Consider the following 15,537-nt stretch of genomic DNA (forward strand, 5'->3'; position numbering starts at 1 on the left):
TGCAAAACCATCCTTCTCAAACCAAATGGCCCTGTTGCTTCGCCAGTCACCATAACTAAGTTTTAAATTTTGCCCCCACTTGGGCAACAGGATTATTTCTTATTTATGGAGTGGCATATATACAGCTCATGTTTTACTAATGTTTTAAAATTAATTAGTAAATGTTAGGAAAGCACTTTGAAGATGAAAAATTGTGTAAGTGCTAAGTATTATCATTATGCCATTATCATAAAACACATAAAAGTCGTAGAATCTTGTAAGCTAAATAGGTGGAGAATGACTGTGTAGCCCAGCACTCCAGGAGAAGATGGCACAGGGACAGCCTCGGCGAAGAGAAGACGAATGGACTTCTCTGCAGAACAGGTGCGTTTAAGGGGAGAAGCCGGACTCGCCACTGCTCCTCTAGTTCATTCTCTAAAGGGAGTACATTTGCTAAAGTAATTTGATTTGTGTTTTAAAGTTCTTAAAAATGAATTGCTCCTTCCACCTTCTTTGGAAATTGTAGCACTATAAATCCTAAACAAAGGAAGAATAAATATGATTTATGTGAGTACGATTAATCATTTTAGTCTGTTCTGATTATTCTAGAAATCTTTCAATTACATCTAGAAAATTCATGTAAATCATGTGTAAATTGCTGAAACTTGAAGGCATTTGGGATGTTTTATTTTCAAAAACATAGCTTCACTATGAACACTATAAAAAGACACAAGATGTTTCTATGTATCTATTTTTAGTGATGTATATTGACATAAAGATTGTAATATCTGTACTTACAAAATGCTGTTTTATCTATAGGAACTGTTAGACCAAGGTTTAAGTGCTAATTTTTAGTTATTGGCGCACTTCAGTGCCTCACTTCTGTACATGTTTAGTGGTATGATTTAAAGCTTAGTGGGAAATGAGAACAAAAATAAGAAAAGCAGATATTGTTCCTTCCCACTAACAATGTCATATGTTCAGACATCAATCAGCCTGAAAGTCAAAGAAATGTTCCAACTCGTTCAACACACAAACACACAGGTGAACAATTTTTACATTTTATTCTTAAGCTTATCAAATTGATGTAAAGGTATTCACATGCACTTTAGTCTTTCCTGGCATTTCAACAAAACTCATGCCTTGACAAATACCTTGAGACTGACTCTTATTTTCAACAAAATTTTTACATAAATGTTTGATTTGAATATTGTGCCATAAGGGCTAGGAATGTTGCTCGGTGACAGAGTTCTCCCTTAGCATGTGTGAGTCCTGGGTTCAGTAACCAGTAATCCCCCCAAAATTATACCATCCATCATATAGATTCTGAGTAAACAGTATAATATTTTACAAGATATAACTTTTTGGTAAACAGCCTTAATAAGGTCATTTTTACATTCACATTACAATTTAGCTTAATTAAAACACTAAAATATTTTCCATAAAATTAGGTTAATCTTAATCCTTTTGATTTAGTTAAGGAGACTAATAAAAATATTTTGTCTCATCTTCTAAGTAACATGATTTATCATGTTACTTATCATTACTTGTTATTTACTTACATCAACTTGTTCAGTTTCTTATACTACACAAACAAAATCTGAGAAATAATGTGTATACAGACACTAGTTTCGTTTTACAAAATTAAAAATTTTAAGAAAAACTCACCTGCAAGCCACTGATTCTGAAATCCTTAAATAATCCTTTATATCACTATCATCACCATTATAGCTTGATGGCTTTGGGACATGCTTTGTGAATTAATAAAACACCTATGGAAAAATAAGGCATGTTGCTAAAATCAAAACATATTGTTCTATTCCTCACCTCAGTTCCTACCCAAGACTCAATTTCTATTGAATGCTTGGTGCTCTATTTTTTTTTTTTGGCAGGGAGGGGGACTAAAAACTGAACCCAGGGGCATTCATTCTAAATTTCTGAGTCTGGCCTTGAACCTGTGATCCTCCTGTCCCATATACTATTTTTCAACCAACATTTCATCTAATAATAAAAATTTGTAAAAATGGAACTCATAGCTGACATTGTTTTTTAAAAATGCTTGAGAGAAAGTCATCTAAATAATGACAAAATTAAACTTTCCTTTTGAAGTTAGGCATATGACACACACACATACTCACTCCTCTCTGACAGACACGTATTGTGGATATTTTTCAAATTATTAAATCTTCTGCGAGCAGAAAGAACATGTAGATCTCAGAAAACTCAGATGAGAATGACAAATAAAATATTAGTTTATAACTTTTAAAATTATTTTTCTTCATTAACCATAATTCATATTTGTGGGATAAGATAGTTCATTATAGTGATCTTATATTTTGGCTATAAGACAAGTGAAAGTTGCAAGTTATAGAAGCCTATAATATTTTTCTTTCTGGATATCAGAATAGAATAACCCTAATCCCAATCCTAACCCTAGCACTGAATCTACTAGTAATAACCAGAGGAAAACTCCTTATCTATAATAATAATCCTCTCTAGATTTGAAATATCCTAAAAAGGAAATACTGTTCTAGGAATTACCCTTCTTTAAAATTGGGAAATCAGGATGGCTGGCTTACAAAGTTACTTCCAGCTTCACCGCAGGATTCTCACTCAGGGAAATTTACATTGGTGAGAAATTTAAAGTTAAAAATACTCCCTGTTAAGCGGGCATGGTGGTGCACGCTTGTAATCCCAGCATTTGGAAGGCTGAGACCAGAGGATCGCGGTTCGTGGACAGCCTCAGCTACTTAGTGAGGCCCTTTGCAACTCAGTGAGACCCTGTTTCAAAGTAAAGAATAAAAAATAGGGCAGGGGGTATAGCTCAGAGGTCAAATGCCTCTGGGTTCCATCTCCAGACCCGCAAAAAAAAAAAAAAAAAAAAAATACTCCCTGTTAGACAAACTCTTGTATATAATAATCATTTTTATATCATCATGTAGACAAATTAGAAGAAGAAACAACAAATCGTGGATTTCTGGATATCCATAGACTAAATTGTTATAAACTTGTCAATATTCATTTTTTTACCTACAAAAGTAGCAATTTTTATATGGTTCAATCTATTCGAAGGATAAAGTTGAGAGGAGGAAAATATATCCCAAATATTTGCCACATTAAACCCATCACTCATTTATCACATTTTTATTTAGTCTTATCTCAGAGCAAGTTGTGTTGAGTAAAATATGCAAATATATGTACGTGTATATAAAGGAAGTTGTTTTAGAAGATATGCTTTTCTGTTGGATATTAACTTACTAAGATTTACCATTCCATTTAGTCAATTATTTTACCCAAATATTTAAGCACTACTCTAGACTCAATAAGTGAGTTGATTAGCTTGAAAATTTGCTTTTCAGGCTGAGGGAGAAGGGCTATGTGAGCCCAGGAGTACAAGGCCTTACCAAGCAACATAGCAAGACTCCCTTCTCAAAACAAACAACAAAGTGTTTTCCTCTAAACTTTTATATAATGAGATTTCTTTTGTTTTTTTTTTCCAGTGAACCAAAAAGTTCATCATATATCTACAGAAACATTGATATGTTGGTATATTTGTGTGCAATGTGCAAACAATTTGGATAAAATACTTTAAAATAGAAAAAAATTAAGTAAAATGAGATTACAAAAAGAGTAAGACTTGGAAATTTCATCTACATTGGCGATCTAGCTAATATTGTCTTTTATGGAATATTATTTGTCCAGGAAATGACTGCTAACTAACTAAAAATTAAATTTCCTGATAGATATTTGGTTTTGTTAGCAAATAAATGAATCAAAATAATATAGGTATTTCAGTCATTTTAATTGTTATTTTTCCTTATACATATCAAAAATATCTTACATACATACATACATATAAACACATCATAGTATTATACATATTGACATAGTATATAAAATATTAAAATATATTTATATTAACAGAATATGAAGTAAATAAAATGTATTTATATCATATTAATATAAAATATATGTTATATATTAAATTGTGTCTTCCCAAGATGCATGTGTTGAAGCCTTAACCCCCTAGTATAGATAAAAAGAAGTAATTAAGTTAAAAAGAGGTTATTTAAGTCTGGCGTGGTGGCACACGGCTTGCAATCCCAGTACTTGGGAGGCTGAGACAGGAAGATCTCAGGTTTGTGGCTAGCCTCAGCTACTTAATGAGGTCCTCTGTGAGACCCTGTTTCAAAATAAAGAATAAAAAATAGGGCTGGGGGTGTAATTCAGAAGGAGAATGCCCCTGGGTTCAATTCCCAGTAATACAAAAGATGAGGTTATTTGAGTAAACTAAAATCCAATATAATTTTTTTCCTTATAAGAGGAAAAAATTAGGACACTGATATATACAGAGAGAAAATCATGTGAAGACACAAGATGGTGACATCTACAAGCTGAGAGAAGCCCAGAAGAAACCAACCCTGCCAAAACCTTAATTTCAGACTTCTAGACTCCAAATCTGTGAGAAAGCAACTTTCTACAGCTGAAGTCATTCAATCTGTGGGGCTTTGTTAAGGCAGCCTAGCAAGCTAATATATAATACATAGCATATAAACATTATTTTACAGTACTTGCATTTACATTTATTAGTAGTCTTGTTCATCATTGTGCTTCCTTTGCCTGGCACAATGTTTTGGCAACAAAAATGCTTAATAAACACAGTACAATAAATTAATTATTTTCTTAACTTCTAAAGAGACATTTCCTCAACATCTGTGTGCATCAAAGAATTATATGATTTTACCATATTGAAACATATATACCTTTGGAAATAAAGTTGCCTCCCAAATCACAAATGGTGATTTATTTTTAAAAGCTTTTAATATTAGAATTTATTCCTCTGTTCAACTGTTGTTTTCAAGCTGTACATCACTTAAGGCCTAAATTTTGCCCCATGAATCTATGAATAATGATAAATAAATCTCCAGAGCTCGGTTAAAAAAAAAAAGAGTTTTTTTACCCAAACACCAAAAGTTTGCATATTGTATAATCCCATGTATATAAGGTTTTTAAGAAGAAAAAATCATAGAAAGGTAGAACAGATTCATGGTTTTGAGGGATTAAGAAGGCAAGAGAATAGGAAGCTGTGGGTGAAGCTATATATTGGCAATATGGGAGAGCTTGTGGTGGGGAAAATGCTCAGTATCTTGGCTATATCCATGTAAATATCCTGATACTACAATTATACTATGGTTTTGTAAGTTATTGGGGAACACTGGGTAAGGTATACAGAATCCCTATTATATTCCTTTTTGCTACTCTTTTATACTTTTATTGGTGCATTGTAATTTTACATCATAGTGAGATTCCAAGTGTCACATCTATAAATGTGCACCACTTGGTTAATTTCCCTCCTCATCCTACCCCTCCCAATCTGTACTATTCCCTACAGATGCATGTAAATCTATAATTGCCTTAAAATAAAATTATTACTTAAAAATGTTGTGGAAAATCAGTATACAAGCTGGGTGTGGTAATGCACACCTGTAATTCCAGTGTTTGGGAGGCTGAAACAGGAGGATCACAGGTTCAAGACCAGCCTCAGAAAATTAGCAAGGCCCTCATTAACCTAATAAAACCCTATTTCAAAATAAAAAGTGAAAACTGAAAGGGCTTGGGCATGTATCTTGGAAGTGGAATGTCTCTGGGCTCAATCCCCGGTACTAAAAACAAAAAGCAAAAATACACAAATAAATAATATACAAACTTCTCTGAGATGTAAGATAGACCATTCTATAGGACAACTTGTCTAGTAACTCCAAAAAGTCAATGTCACAAAGGAAAAGAGGTGGAAGATGAGCTCTTCTAGATTAAAAGAAACACAAGAAATACAAGAACCAAATGCAATGTGGAGATTTTGATTTTATCTTTCTTCAAATATTTGTAAAAAAAAACATTTTGAGAACAAGTAGAGATATTTGAATCTAAACTTTGATAATGATATTAAAAATTAATGATAATTTCACTAGGTATGATAAAGTCATAAAATATGCTCTTATTTTTAGATGAAATATAAATTTTGGGGGTAAATTTCATACTGTAATTACTGTATTGTAACTACTTTAAAATACTTCAGAAAAACAGTTGAAATAAATATTGCAAAATGTTAATAGTTTTTAAACCTATGAGATGGGAAAGTAATATAGTGGATTTCCATCTACTTTTATATTGAATTCTTTCATAATAAAATAAAAGTTCTCTTGACCTTACTTCCTCCCCCATGTATAGTTCCATCTCGCTCTCCTTCACAGCGAACTCTGAACGAGTATCCAATGTCATTGTCTTTAGTTTCTCTAATTCTGTTCTCTTTTAGAAGATTTCTTCAAAGTCTCATGTCATTTCCATTCCTAAAACTTCCTTCAAGAACTTTAATAAACCCTATAATGCAATCCTAGTTGTTTCAGTGTTCATGTGCTTTTTGAGGCAATCACCTGACAGTTAATACTCATCCTCATCCTTGATACATTTCTATTGGCTTCCAAGACATCATTTTCTCTTGGCATTTCTCTACCTTGCTGATTGTTTTCTTACAGTATCCTTTCTGGGCCTTCCTTTTGTCCCTAATCTCCTAATGAGGAAATACCTTGGTGATCATATTCTGTTCTTCTTTTTTACTTACACTTACTCCTTTGTTAATCTCACCTAGTCCCAGAGTCTAATGTGTTGGTGAATGCCAAATTTATATCATCAACCCAGATTTCTATCCCAAATCTGAAACATGTAAGCCAACCCATATCTCCACTTAAATATCTAGTAAACATCCCAAACAAAATAAATATGATTAAATTTATGCCTATCCCTTCATCAAAAGATATCAGCCTATAACAATTCCATCTTTTAAATTATCCAAGTAAAGACCTAAAAACTATCCTTGACTTATCTCATCCACTTGCATTCCATACCAATCCATGAAGATAATCCAAACTCTACACTTAAAGTACTATTCAAGTACTATTTTTCATGGTCCGAGTTAACGTCATCTTTCTGCTTGGATCATTATAATTATTTTGATCTTGTCACTCTGCTTCTATTTTGTCACCTACAATTTATTTCTTCCCAATAGCCAGAGTTGTGCCAGGTATTAGATCAGGTCATCACCATCCTCTGCTCAAAGCCATCTAATGCCTCCATTTCACTCAGAGAAAGATAAAATTATCAGAAAGCACAAGGCCCAACTAGATCAGAAACTTAGTATCTCTCAGACTTCTCTTACAATTCTTTTCATTCACTGTTCTAGCCATTATATCTAACACCAAACACATCCTTATGTCAGGGCATATGGAATATGACAGGTACTGTATGTATAAGAGCCTCATCTGTTTCAACTCTTCTCAGATTTTACTTTAGAGTAGGTCTACCCTAACCCCTCCCCATTTAATTTACATCTTACCACCAGCTCTACCTCACACACACACTTACCTTTCTGATCTTCATCTAATTCTACTTTTTGCTATAGCACTTCATACCTATTTTATTTTTTTAACTATGCCTATGTATTTTATTTTTTTAACTATGTTTTGTTATTTCCACTCAATGAAATGTAATCTCTGTAAGGAGATCTCTTTGTTCTTACAGTAGAACCTAGCACACCTGGTAATACCTACAAATACTTTCTGAATGATTAAATGGATAATGATTTAGTATTATAATTATTATTCCTATGTAAAGAAAAAATTAGCAGGCCAAATACTATGTTGACTAATTCTACTATTTTTTTCTAAGACCAACAGTTTAATAAAGCCATAATTAATGTAAAATAATGTACCTTTATGCTTAACATTAAACCTGTATTTATTTTTGAGAGCCCTATATAAGCTCACATTGACACTTGCTTTTCCATCCTTTTTGCTGAGAAGGTCAGAATCAAAAACAACAATGATACTCACAAGGTGTGGAAAGATTACACTGGCTATCTTAACGATGGTGATTGCTGCAGTAATCATTGGACTCATTGTCTATTTTGCAGCCTGTGGTAAGTACTCATTATGCCTGACCTTCTAGTCACATGAATTTGTTGATTCCATATTGAGAAAATTTAAAATTTTGAGAATCGGGGAAACAAAGGAATCAAATGATATTACTTATTATGGTCACTAACATTTACTGCGGTCTTTATTCTTGTTTTTAGTTTTATTGGTGCATAACTGATACAAAAATATGCAAATGTTTAACCTATATATTTTGATGAGTTGTGACATATGCATATACTCATGATGCCAGCATCAGTTAATATATTATACATTCTAATCTCCTCCATAAATTCCTTTGTCTTCAGCCTTCATCCTTTAAGAACGTTTAGATTCAAGCATTCTAAAAATCAGGGATTTGGTATCTGTAGTTTCTTTATTTCTTCTTGGGAAAAAATTCAGGTTCTGGAAATATACTAATGAAAAACAGATGTAGTCTCTATCTTTTCTGAACTTTGTAACTTTCTAAAGGAGACAATCACTGTGTTAACAAATAATATAAAAACCTAGAATTAAAATATTTTTCTCCAAAAATAAGATTTCTTACTCCAAAGTCTATTTTCTCTATACAATATTTTCTTCTAATAAAATTCTCTTTTAAAAGTAGACTATTCTCTAATATAGAGGGAGGAAGGGGAAAATAACCATTTTATAGATCTTCTCATATATTTTATATAAAATAGAAAAAGTTACAAGATCATTAGACAAATTTTTCTTTTTTTGGTGGTACTGGGGTTCCTGGAGACCCTTCTATTTCCGGGCTACACTCGCAGACCTATTTTTATACTTTTTAATTTGGAAACAGGGTCTCTTAAGCCGGTGTGGCTGGCTTCGAATCTGCCCAATCCTCCTGTCTCCGCCTCCCAAGTGCGGGGATTACGTGCGCCAACACGCCCAGTGAGATTAGTTTTTCTTAAAAAAAAAAGTCTTAATGCTAACTCTTCTGTTCTTATTATTTTCTCTAACTCATTATTTCCTAAAGTTTTTAATGATTAAGAAATTTTTATTTTCATTAAAAATTAATTTTAATTGTGTATATTTATGGAAAATTGTATGATAATTTGATATATGTTAGATGATAAAATAAGTTAATTACTATTTACATTCCTTAAACATTGCTCATTTATTTGCATTGCAGATATTCAAGTCTTCTAGTTCTTTGTAAAATTTATAATTGTTTTCAAATATAGTCACATTCCTGTGCTGTTAAACACTAGACCTTATTTCTCCTATATAACTATATTTAGGCACATGTTTATGATCTTCTTTTATCCTCCCTCTTCTGCTACACTTCCTAACCTCTCTACTGTCTACTTCTAAGTGGTCAGCTTTTTTAACTTTCTATATTCCTATAAGAGAAAAGTACTTGTTAAATAATAAAATACATAAAGATTAACAAGTATATTAAATGTAGTAATATTCTTAAATTAACTTGTATTTAACAACATCTACCTGTGCTTGAAAATCAATAATAAATGCATGTATAAGAACAACTTGTTTATTAAGTCTATGAGAAAAATGCTTCGTGTGTATGTAAATATTTTCCCTGGAATCATCTGTTCTGTTGTCACCTTGCTACCATTCTATATAATTTATGACTCACAGATTAGGAACTGCTGCTTGAAAACTTAATCTGTTTTATTTTTATTATTATTATTTTTTTTTTTTGGTGGTGGTGGTACTGGGGTTCCTGGAAGCCCTTCTACCTCCGGGCTACACTCCCAGACCTATTTTATATTTTTGAAACAGGGTCTCGTAAGCCAGCGCGGCTGGCTTCGAACCTGTGCGATCCTCCTGTCTCCGCCTCCCAAGCACAGGGATTACAAGCGTGCGCCTCCATGCCCGGCTTTAATCTGTTTTATTTAAGAAGTCACATTTATAAAAGTACGACTAGTCAAATCAACATCCATTTCCGTTTAAAAGTAGAAAAGAACATTAACATAGATGTAAATAGAGAGGGGTATACACTGTGAAGTACTGAGGCAGTCCCCTCTGCACAAAAGGGTTACCACCAACTCTGCCTCATCTTCTGTATATTCTCATCCATGGCCACAGACTGATTGTGCAAACGTAATCATTAGACATTGTAATGCCAGCTGTTACCACAGCAAACCAAGCATTATAGTTACAGCATATGCTCATAAAGCTCTGAATAAGAACTGTTCACTCAAGAGAAAGACACAGAACCTGCGACCTTTCATCGTGGGTGTAAAAGTGCCAGAAACAAGAGAAGAGGAGAATATTTTTAAAAATTATCTTTGGAGATAAGTATACTGCATAATTTCTCAGTCTCACCACCCACTTTCAAGAGTGAAGAATGGGTAATATTTCTTCCTTCACATCAAGATGAGAGATAGATTTTTTTAAAAGAATAACCATATGACCCTAAAAAGATCCTTATATATTAGGAAGCACAGTGGGCTGGAGTTTGACTCACAACTGAATTTCTAAAGGGCAAGGCACAGTAAGTGAAGGGCCATATGTTTTCTCTCATATGTAGAAACTCGGGAGTAATCAGGATATAAGAGGAACTTTAGTTAAAGGAGAAACCCCAGTGGAATGATGGAGGGAGCTTAGAGAAAGGGGGGAGAATTAATGAAGGGAACACTTTTGTTGATGCTATGTATATACATAAATATATATATACACATATATATATACAAAATTTATTATTGCCAATCTCAATACAATGTATAGAGGAGAAGGAGTAGAGAGGGAGCCAGGGAAGCTGACTCACGAGCTGTGCGCATGTATGTCCCTGTCACTCTGAACTACATTACTACCTTATGATGTGAAACTACAATGAACCAATAAAAAAGAAAAAAAAAACCTGGTGCTCACTTATTCAGCAGCACAAAGAGGAGATGGTATCTATGGGTAGTTTGAACAACCAAAGTCTCTGGAATAAATAATACATAAATGTTTCATATCAGATATAGACCACCCAGGAGGAAAAAAAAAACTCCATCATTTTAAGTCCTGTCCAAGAGGCCACCTGGACAGGTAATCAAATCTCTGGTAAAAGAACTGGTAGATATCTCTAGCCAACTAAATGCTGAGGAAGGATGAAACTCGAGCAGTACTAGAGATATATTTGTTCATTAAAAAAAAAATCTAGCCATGGCACCTCCAGCAATGAAGGGAAAGAAAAATTCAAAGTTCAGAGAACCTTATAATGCTTCTCTTATGAATGAAGCTGCCCATATTATTTAAAAATTTTGTTGTTCTCTAACCCACAGTCCAACTTGAAATCAATGAGCTATCTCTTCTCAAAAATTATACTTTCACTTTGATACAGAAATCTGTTAAGTAAGAACAGTTGAATAAACCAAAGCACAGAATAAATGTTCACTGCTGGACACTTAGTTTCTCTGATTCAGATTATTCTAAGTAAAAGTGATGTGCTTTCTCTTTGGTTAACTTTTTAAGAGAGTTAAAAAAAGTACTCTGTAAGTAAATAGGAGAATGTGAGAAAAAATGAAGGTATCTGAAACAATATACAGATTGAAATCAACAAGTATTTATGAGTGGCAACTTTTGTACTAAAGGCAAATTCTAAACTAGGAGCTTTATTTATACTATAAATCAGTATAGCTGTTTTCCAATAAATATTTATGGATACTAATATTCAAATTTTATGTAATTTTATACATTACCAAATATTATCCTGCTTTTGATTTTTTCAAAACTTTGAGCCAGGCGTGGTGGTGCACGCTTGTAATCCCCGCGCTTGGGAGGCAGAGACAGGAGGATCACACAGGTTCAAAGCCAGCCTCAGCTACTTAGTGAGGCTCTCAGCAACTTAGTGAGACCCTGTTTCCAAATAAAATATAAAATTAGGTCTGGGAGTATAGCCCAGAGGTAGAAAGCCCCTGGGTTCCACCACCAGTACCAAAAAAAAAAAAGGTCACCCAAAAACCAAGCCTATAAAGGCCTATAAACCATAATTTGCATATGCCAGTGAATTTTAACCCTGACTACATCTTAAAACCACCTGGAAAGTTTTTTTTCTTTAAAAATATACTAGAACATATTGATGAGTGGATACTGAGTAACAGTTCTGTAAAAGAAATAAATTCTGGTATTCTAGTACACAGTAAAATTATAAGATTGATGATAATGCATTGTATATAAAAAATCTGGAAATATGAATTTTCTTTTCACAAATAAATGATAAATGCTTGAAAATATAGATAAACTTATCCTGATTTGAACACTGAACAATATATAAATGTATTGAAACATCATTCACAATTCACAATAGACAAATTATGGAATCAACCTAGATATACATCAACAGATGAATGGATTACAAAATTATGGGATATATATAACTGAATTTTACTCAGCAATAAAGAAAAACAAAATGATTTCATTTGCAGGAAAATGGATGGACCTGGAGAACTTTGTGTTGATTGAGATGAGATTAGCCAGTCACAGAAAGTGAAGGGCCGTATGTTTTCTCTCATATGCAGAAGCAAAGGAATAATCAGAATAACAGAGGGACTCTGGATAATGGAGGAGAACTCTAGGGGAGCCAGGGAGGTAGTTTAGGGGGAAAAGGGAAAATCAATGAAGAAATCACTTTCATTTTCATTATGAGTATCTGTGAGAATACCAATGTCAATCTCAATATCCTGTATGGGGATGGAGAGGAGTGGGAAGAGAGCTGGGGGAATACCTACCAAGTGCTATGTGCATGTATATCACTACCACTATGAACTAAATTAGGATGTGAGACTATAGTTTAACAATAAAAGTATAAAAAAGAATAAAAGAAGAAACATCAGATGGTACCCCATAAATATATACAATTATTGTTAATTAAAAAGTTAAGTTGTAGCCAGGCGTGATGGCACAAGCTTGTAATCCCAGCATTTGAGAGGCTGAGACCGGAGGATCTTGGTTTGCAGACAGCCTCAGCTACTTAGTGAAGCACTCTGCAAGACCCTGTTTCAAAATAAAGAATAAAAAATAGGGCAGGGGGTGTAGTAGCTCAGAGGTCGAATGCCCCTGGATTCCATCCCCAGGCCCACAAAAAAAAAAAAAAAAAAGTTAAGGTGTTTAGAATATAGCTCAGTGGTGGAGCACTAGCATGAGTGGAGCATGATCATGGCCCTGGGTTTGATCCTCAGCACCACACACAAAAAAAGTTAAAATATAATTAGAAGTGGTGACACATGCCTATAATCCCAGCACTTAGAAGGCTGAGACAAGAGGATCACAAGTCACAAGTTGGAGGTCAGCCTCACCAACGTAGTAAGATGCTCAGCAACTTAGTGAGAGCCTGTTTCAAAATAAAAAGGACTGGGGTATAGCTCAGAGGTAGACTACCCCTGGGTTCAGTCTTTAGTAGCAAACAAATAAAGAATAAAAATATAAAAAAATATATTTTTATGCTGTAACAAATATGAAAAACTATACTACCAATATACAAACCCTGCTCTCAAAAATGCTGTCTGCAGTGAACATTGTAATTTTCAAATCTCTCGGGTAGTTCTGGCATATATAAAATCCAGATACACAGAATGTCAGAGATTAGTGACCAAGACTCATTATGTCACTTTAAGGTGTCAGAGACCCAAGCTCCTTCTATCTTGTTGCTCTGCCATGCATGAACTAAATGCCAAGATCATCTCAATGTCCAAGGTGGCTGTGCTAGTTATAGCCATCATGTCCACATTCCAGTCAACCAGAGAATGAAATAGGAAGGAGAAGAGAAGACAGTCTCTCAATAAAAATACATCTCAGAAGTTGCTAACACCACTCTTCCTTTCGTTCCATTTGTCAGAACATATCTCCCCTAGATATAATAAAAGTTGGAAAATGTAGTTTTTATATTGGGATAGAATCTACTCAATTAAAAGCAACAGATTATATCATTTTAGTAAAAGATAAAAAAGTATACAAAAAAACAACACAAAGCTTCTGCCTCAACAAGTTAATATTAGATTGTAGTAGGTTAATACGTGCGGAAATTGACATATAAATTTCTAGCATCAGAGTTCAGGCAAAACCAATACCTTTTCAATTTCAGATTTATTTGCTTTGTCTTCTTGCATTATATTGATGGAACAAAATAATAAACTAGACTGTGTATTCAATACCATGTTTACTATTAATTCTAATAGATTTTATCAAAGGCATCTGTTTCACTAACCAGAGGCCCTTTTGGGAAAACATGAGTAAAGAATTTCTCTAAGCATGTCTTAAATGGAGATAATAGATATTGAAGACCAAGCCACAAGTATTCAAGGAGATCCATTTTCTAAGATTAATTCAGCCAAAAATGGGAGTGATTGGCTTCTACTTGAACCCATTTTTAAGAAAATAAGTTACCTTGCATGAGAAACATGTAGGCATGGAACCATGCAGGGACAAGTACACTAATATTGCTATCAGTTAATTACAAGCCCACACGGATATATGAGTCCAGTCACAAAATGAAAAGGAGTAATGCAAATTAAAAATGAAAACATATAGCCGGTCATGGTGGCACACGCTTGTAATCCCAGCATTTGGGAGGCTGAGATCTGAGGATCATGGTTCGCCGACAGCCTCAGCTACTTAGTGAGGCTCGTCGCAGCTCAGTGAGACCCTGTTTCAAAATAAAGAATAAAAAATTGGGCAAGGGGTGTACTCGGAGGTCAAATGTCTCTGGGTTCCATCCCCAGACCCTCAAAAAAAATGAAAATATATTTCTCATAGGAAAATTGACTTTTAAAAAATTGAACAGAATTTATCTCTCAAACTACTGTAGATTTTTTAAGTATCATTTAAATGTAAGAAAAAGAATTAGTGAGGCTCTAAATCTTCCTTGAGCTCTAAATCCTTACATGTAAAATGTCCTGAATTATTTAAAAATATATTGCACTTATGAGAATAAAATGCAATTATATTAAAAGAGATCTTATATCCTAATTTGTTTCTGCTCATGATATAGGTATATTTGAGGGAGAAGAGCTATTTCTTTATTATGGAATTCTGGTAGTCCCTTTTAATGTCAAAGATAGCACTCATTTAATCTCTTTTCCTTCTTAATTCAATGCCCAATGATCTAATAGAATAATAACAGAGCCTGAGGATGGCTAGAGTCAGTAGTGTTTGGAATTCATTTAATAGTCTGACACATTAATATAACCTCAAACTGCCTCAGTGCTTCTGGACTCACAACCTGATATCACAATCCTATAATTCTAATAGGTCATACAATATTTGTGGAAAGAAATATATATAGCAACAAAGTACTTTTCATTAAAATTAGTCCTAAATAAAACCTAAGACAAGAGAATAATATATATATATATATAATGGATATTAAAAAAGGAGAACTAAAGGAGAAAAGAAGAGAAAATCAGTAGTTAAAAGAAGTAATTAGCTGGGCATGGTGGCACACACTTTTAATCCCCGCACTTAGGAGGCTGAGACAGGAGGATCACACAGGTTGGAAGCCAGCCTCAGCTACTTAGTGAGGCTCTCAGTAACTTAGTGAGACCCTGTTGCCAAATGAAAAATGAAAAATAGGTCTGGGAGTATATCCTGGAGGTAGAAAGCCCCTGGGTTCCACCCCCAGTACCACCAAAAAATAATA

The 15,537-nt window shown here is 33.8% G+C and overlaps 1 protein-coding gene across 1 annotated transcript in view; it reads left to right on the top strand.

Moving 5' to 3' along the window:
- Positions 1 to 307: 307 nt before the first annotated feature.
- Positions 308 to 15,537, top strand: part of LOC308264396 (transmembrane protease serine 11C-like) — a gene marked incomplete at both ends in the record, with an annotated part of 73,797 nt that continues 58,567 nt past the window's right edge. Inside the window, 2 exons of the mRNA XM_080697621.1 lie at positions 308 to 363; positions 7,836 to 7,951. Coding sequence (XP_080553747.1) covers positions 308 to 363; positions 7,836 to 7,951 — 172 coding nt within the window. The remainder of the gene's footprint in view (positions 364 to 7,835; positions 7,952 to 15,537) is intronic.

This window comes from Muscardinus avellanarius (genome assembly GCF_963383645.1).
Source record: "Muscardinus avellanarius genome assembly, chromosome: 6".
Taxonomy (NCBI): Eukaryota; Metazoa; Chordata; class Mammalia; order Rodentia; family Gliridae; genus Muscardinus; species Muscardinus avellanarius.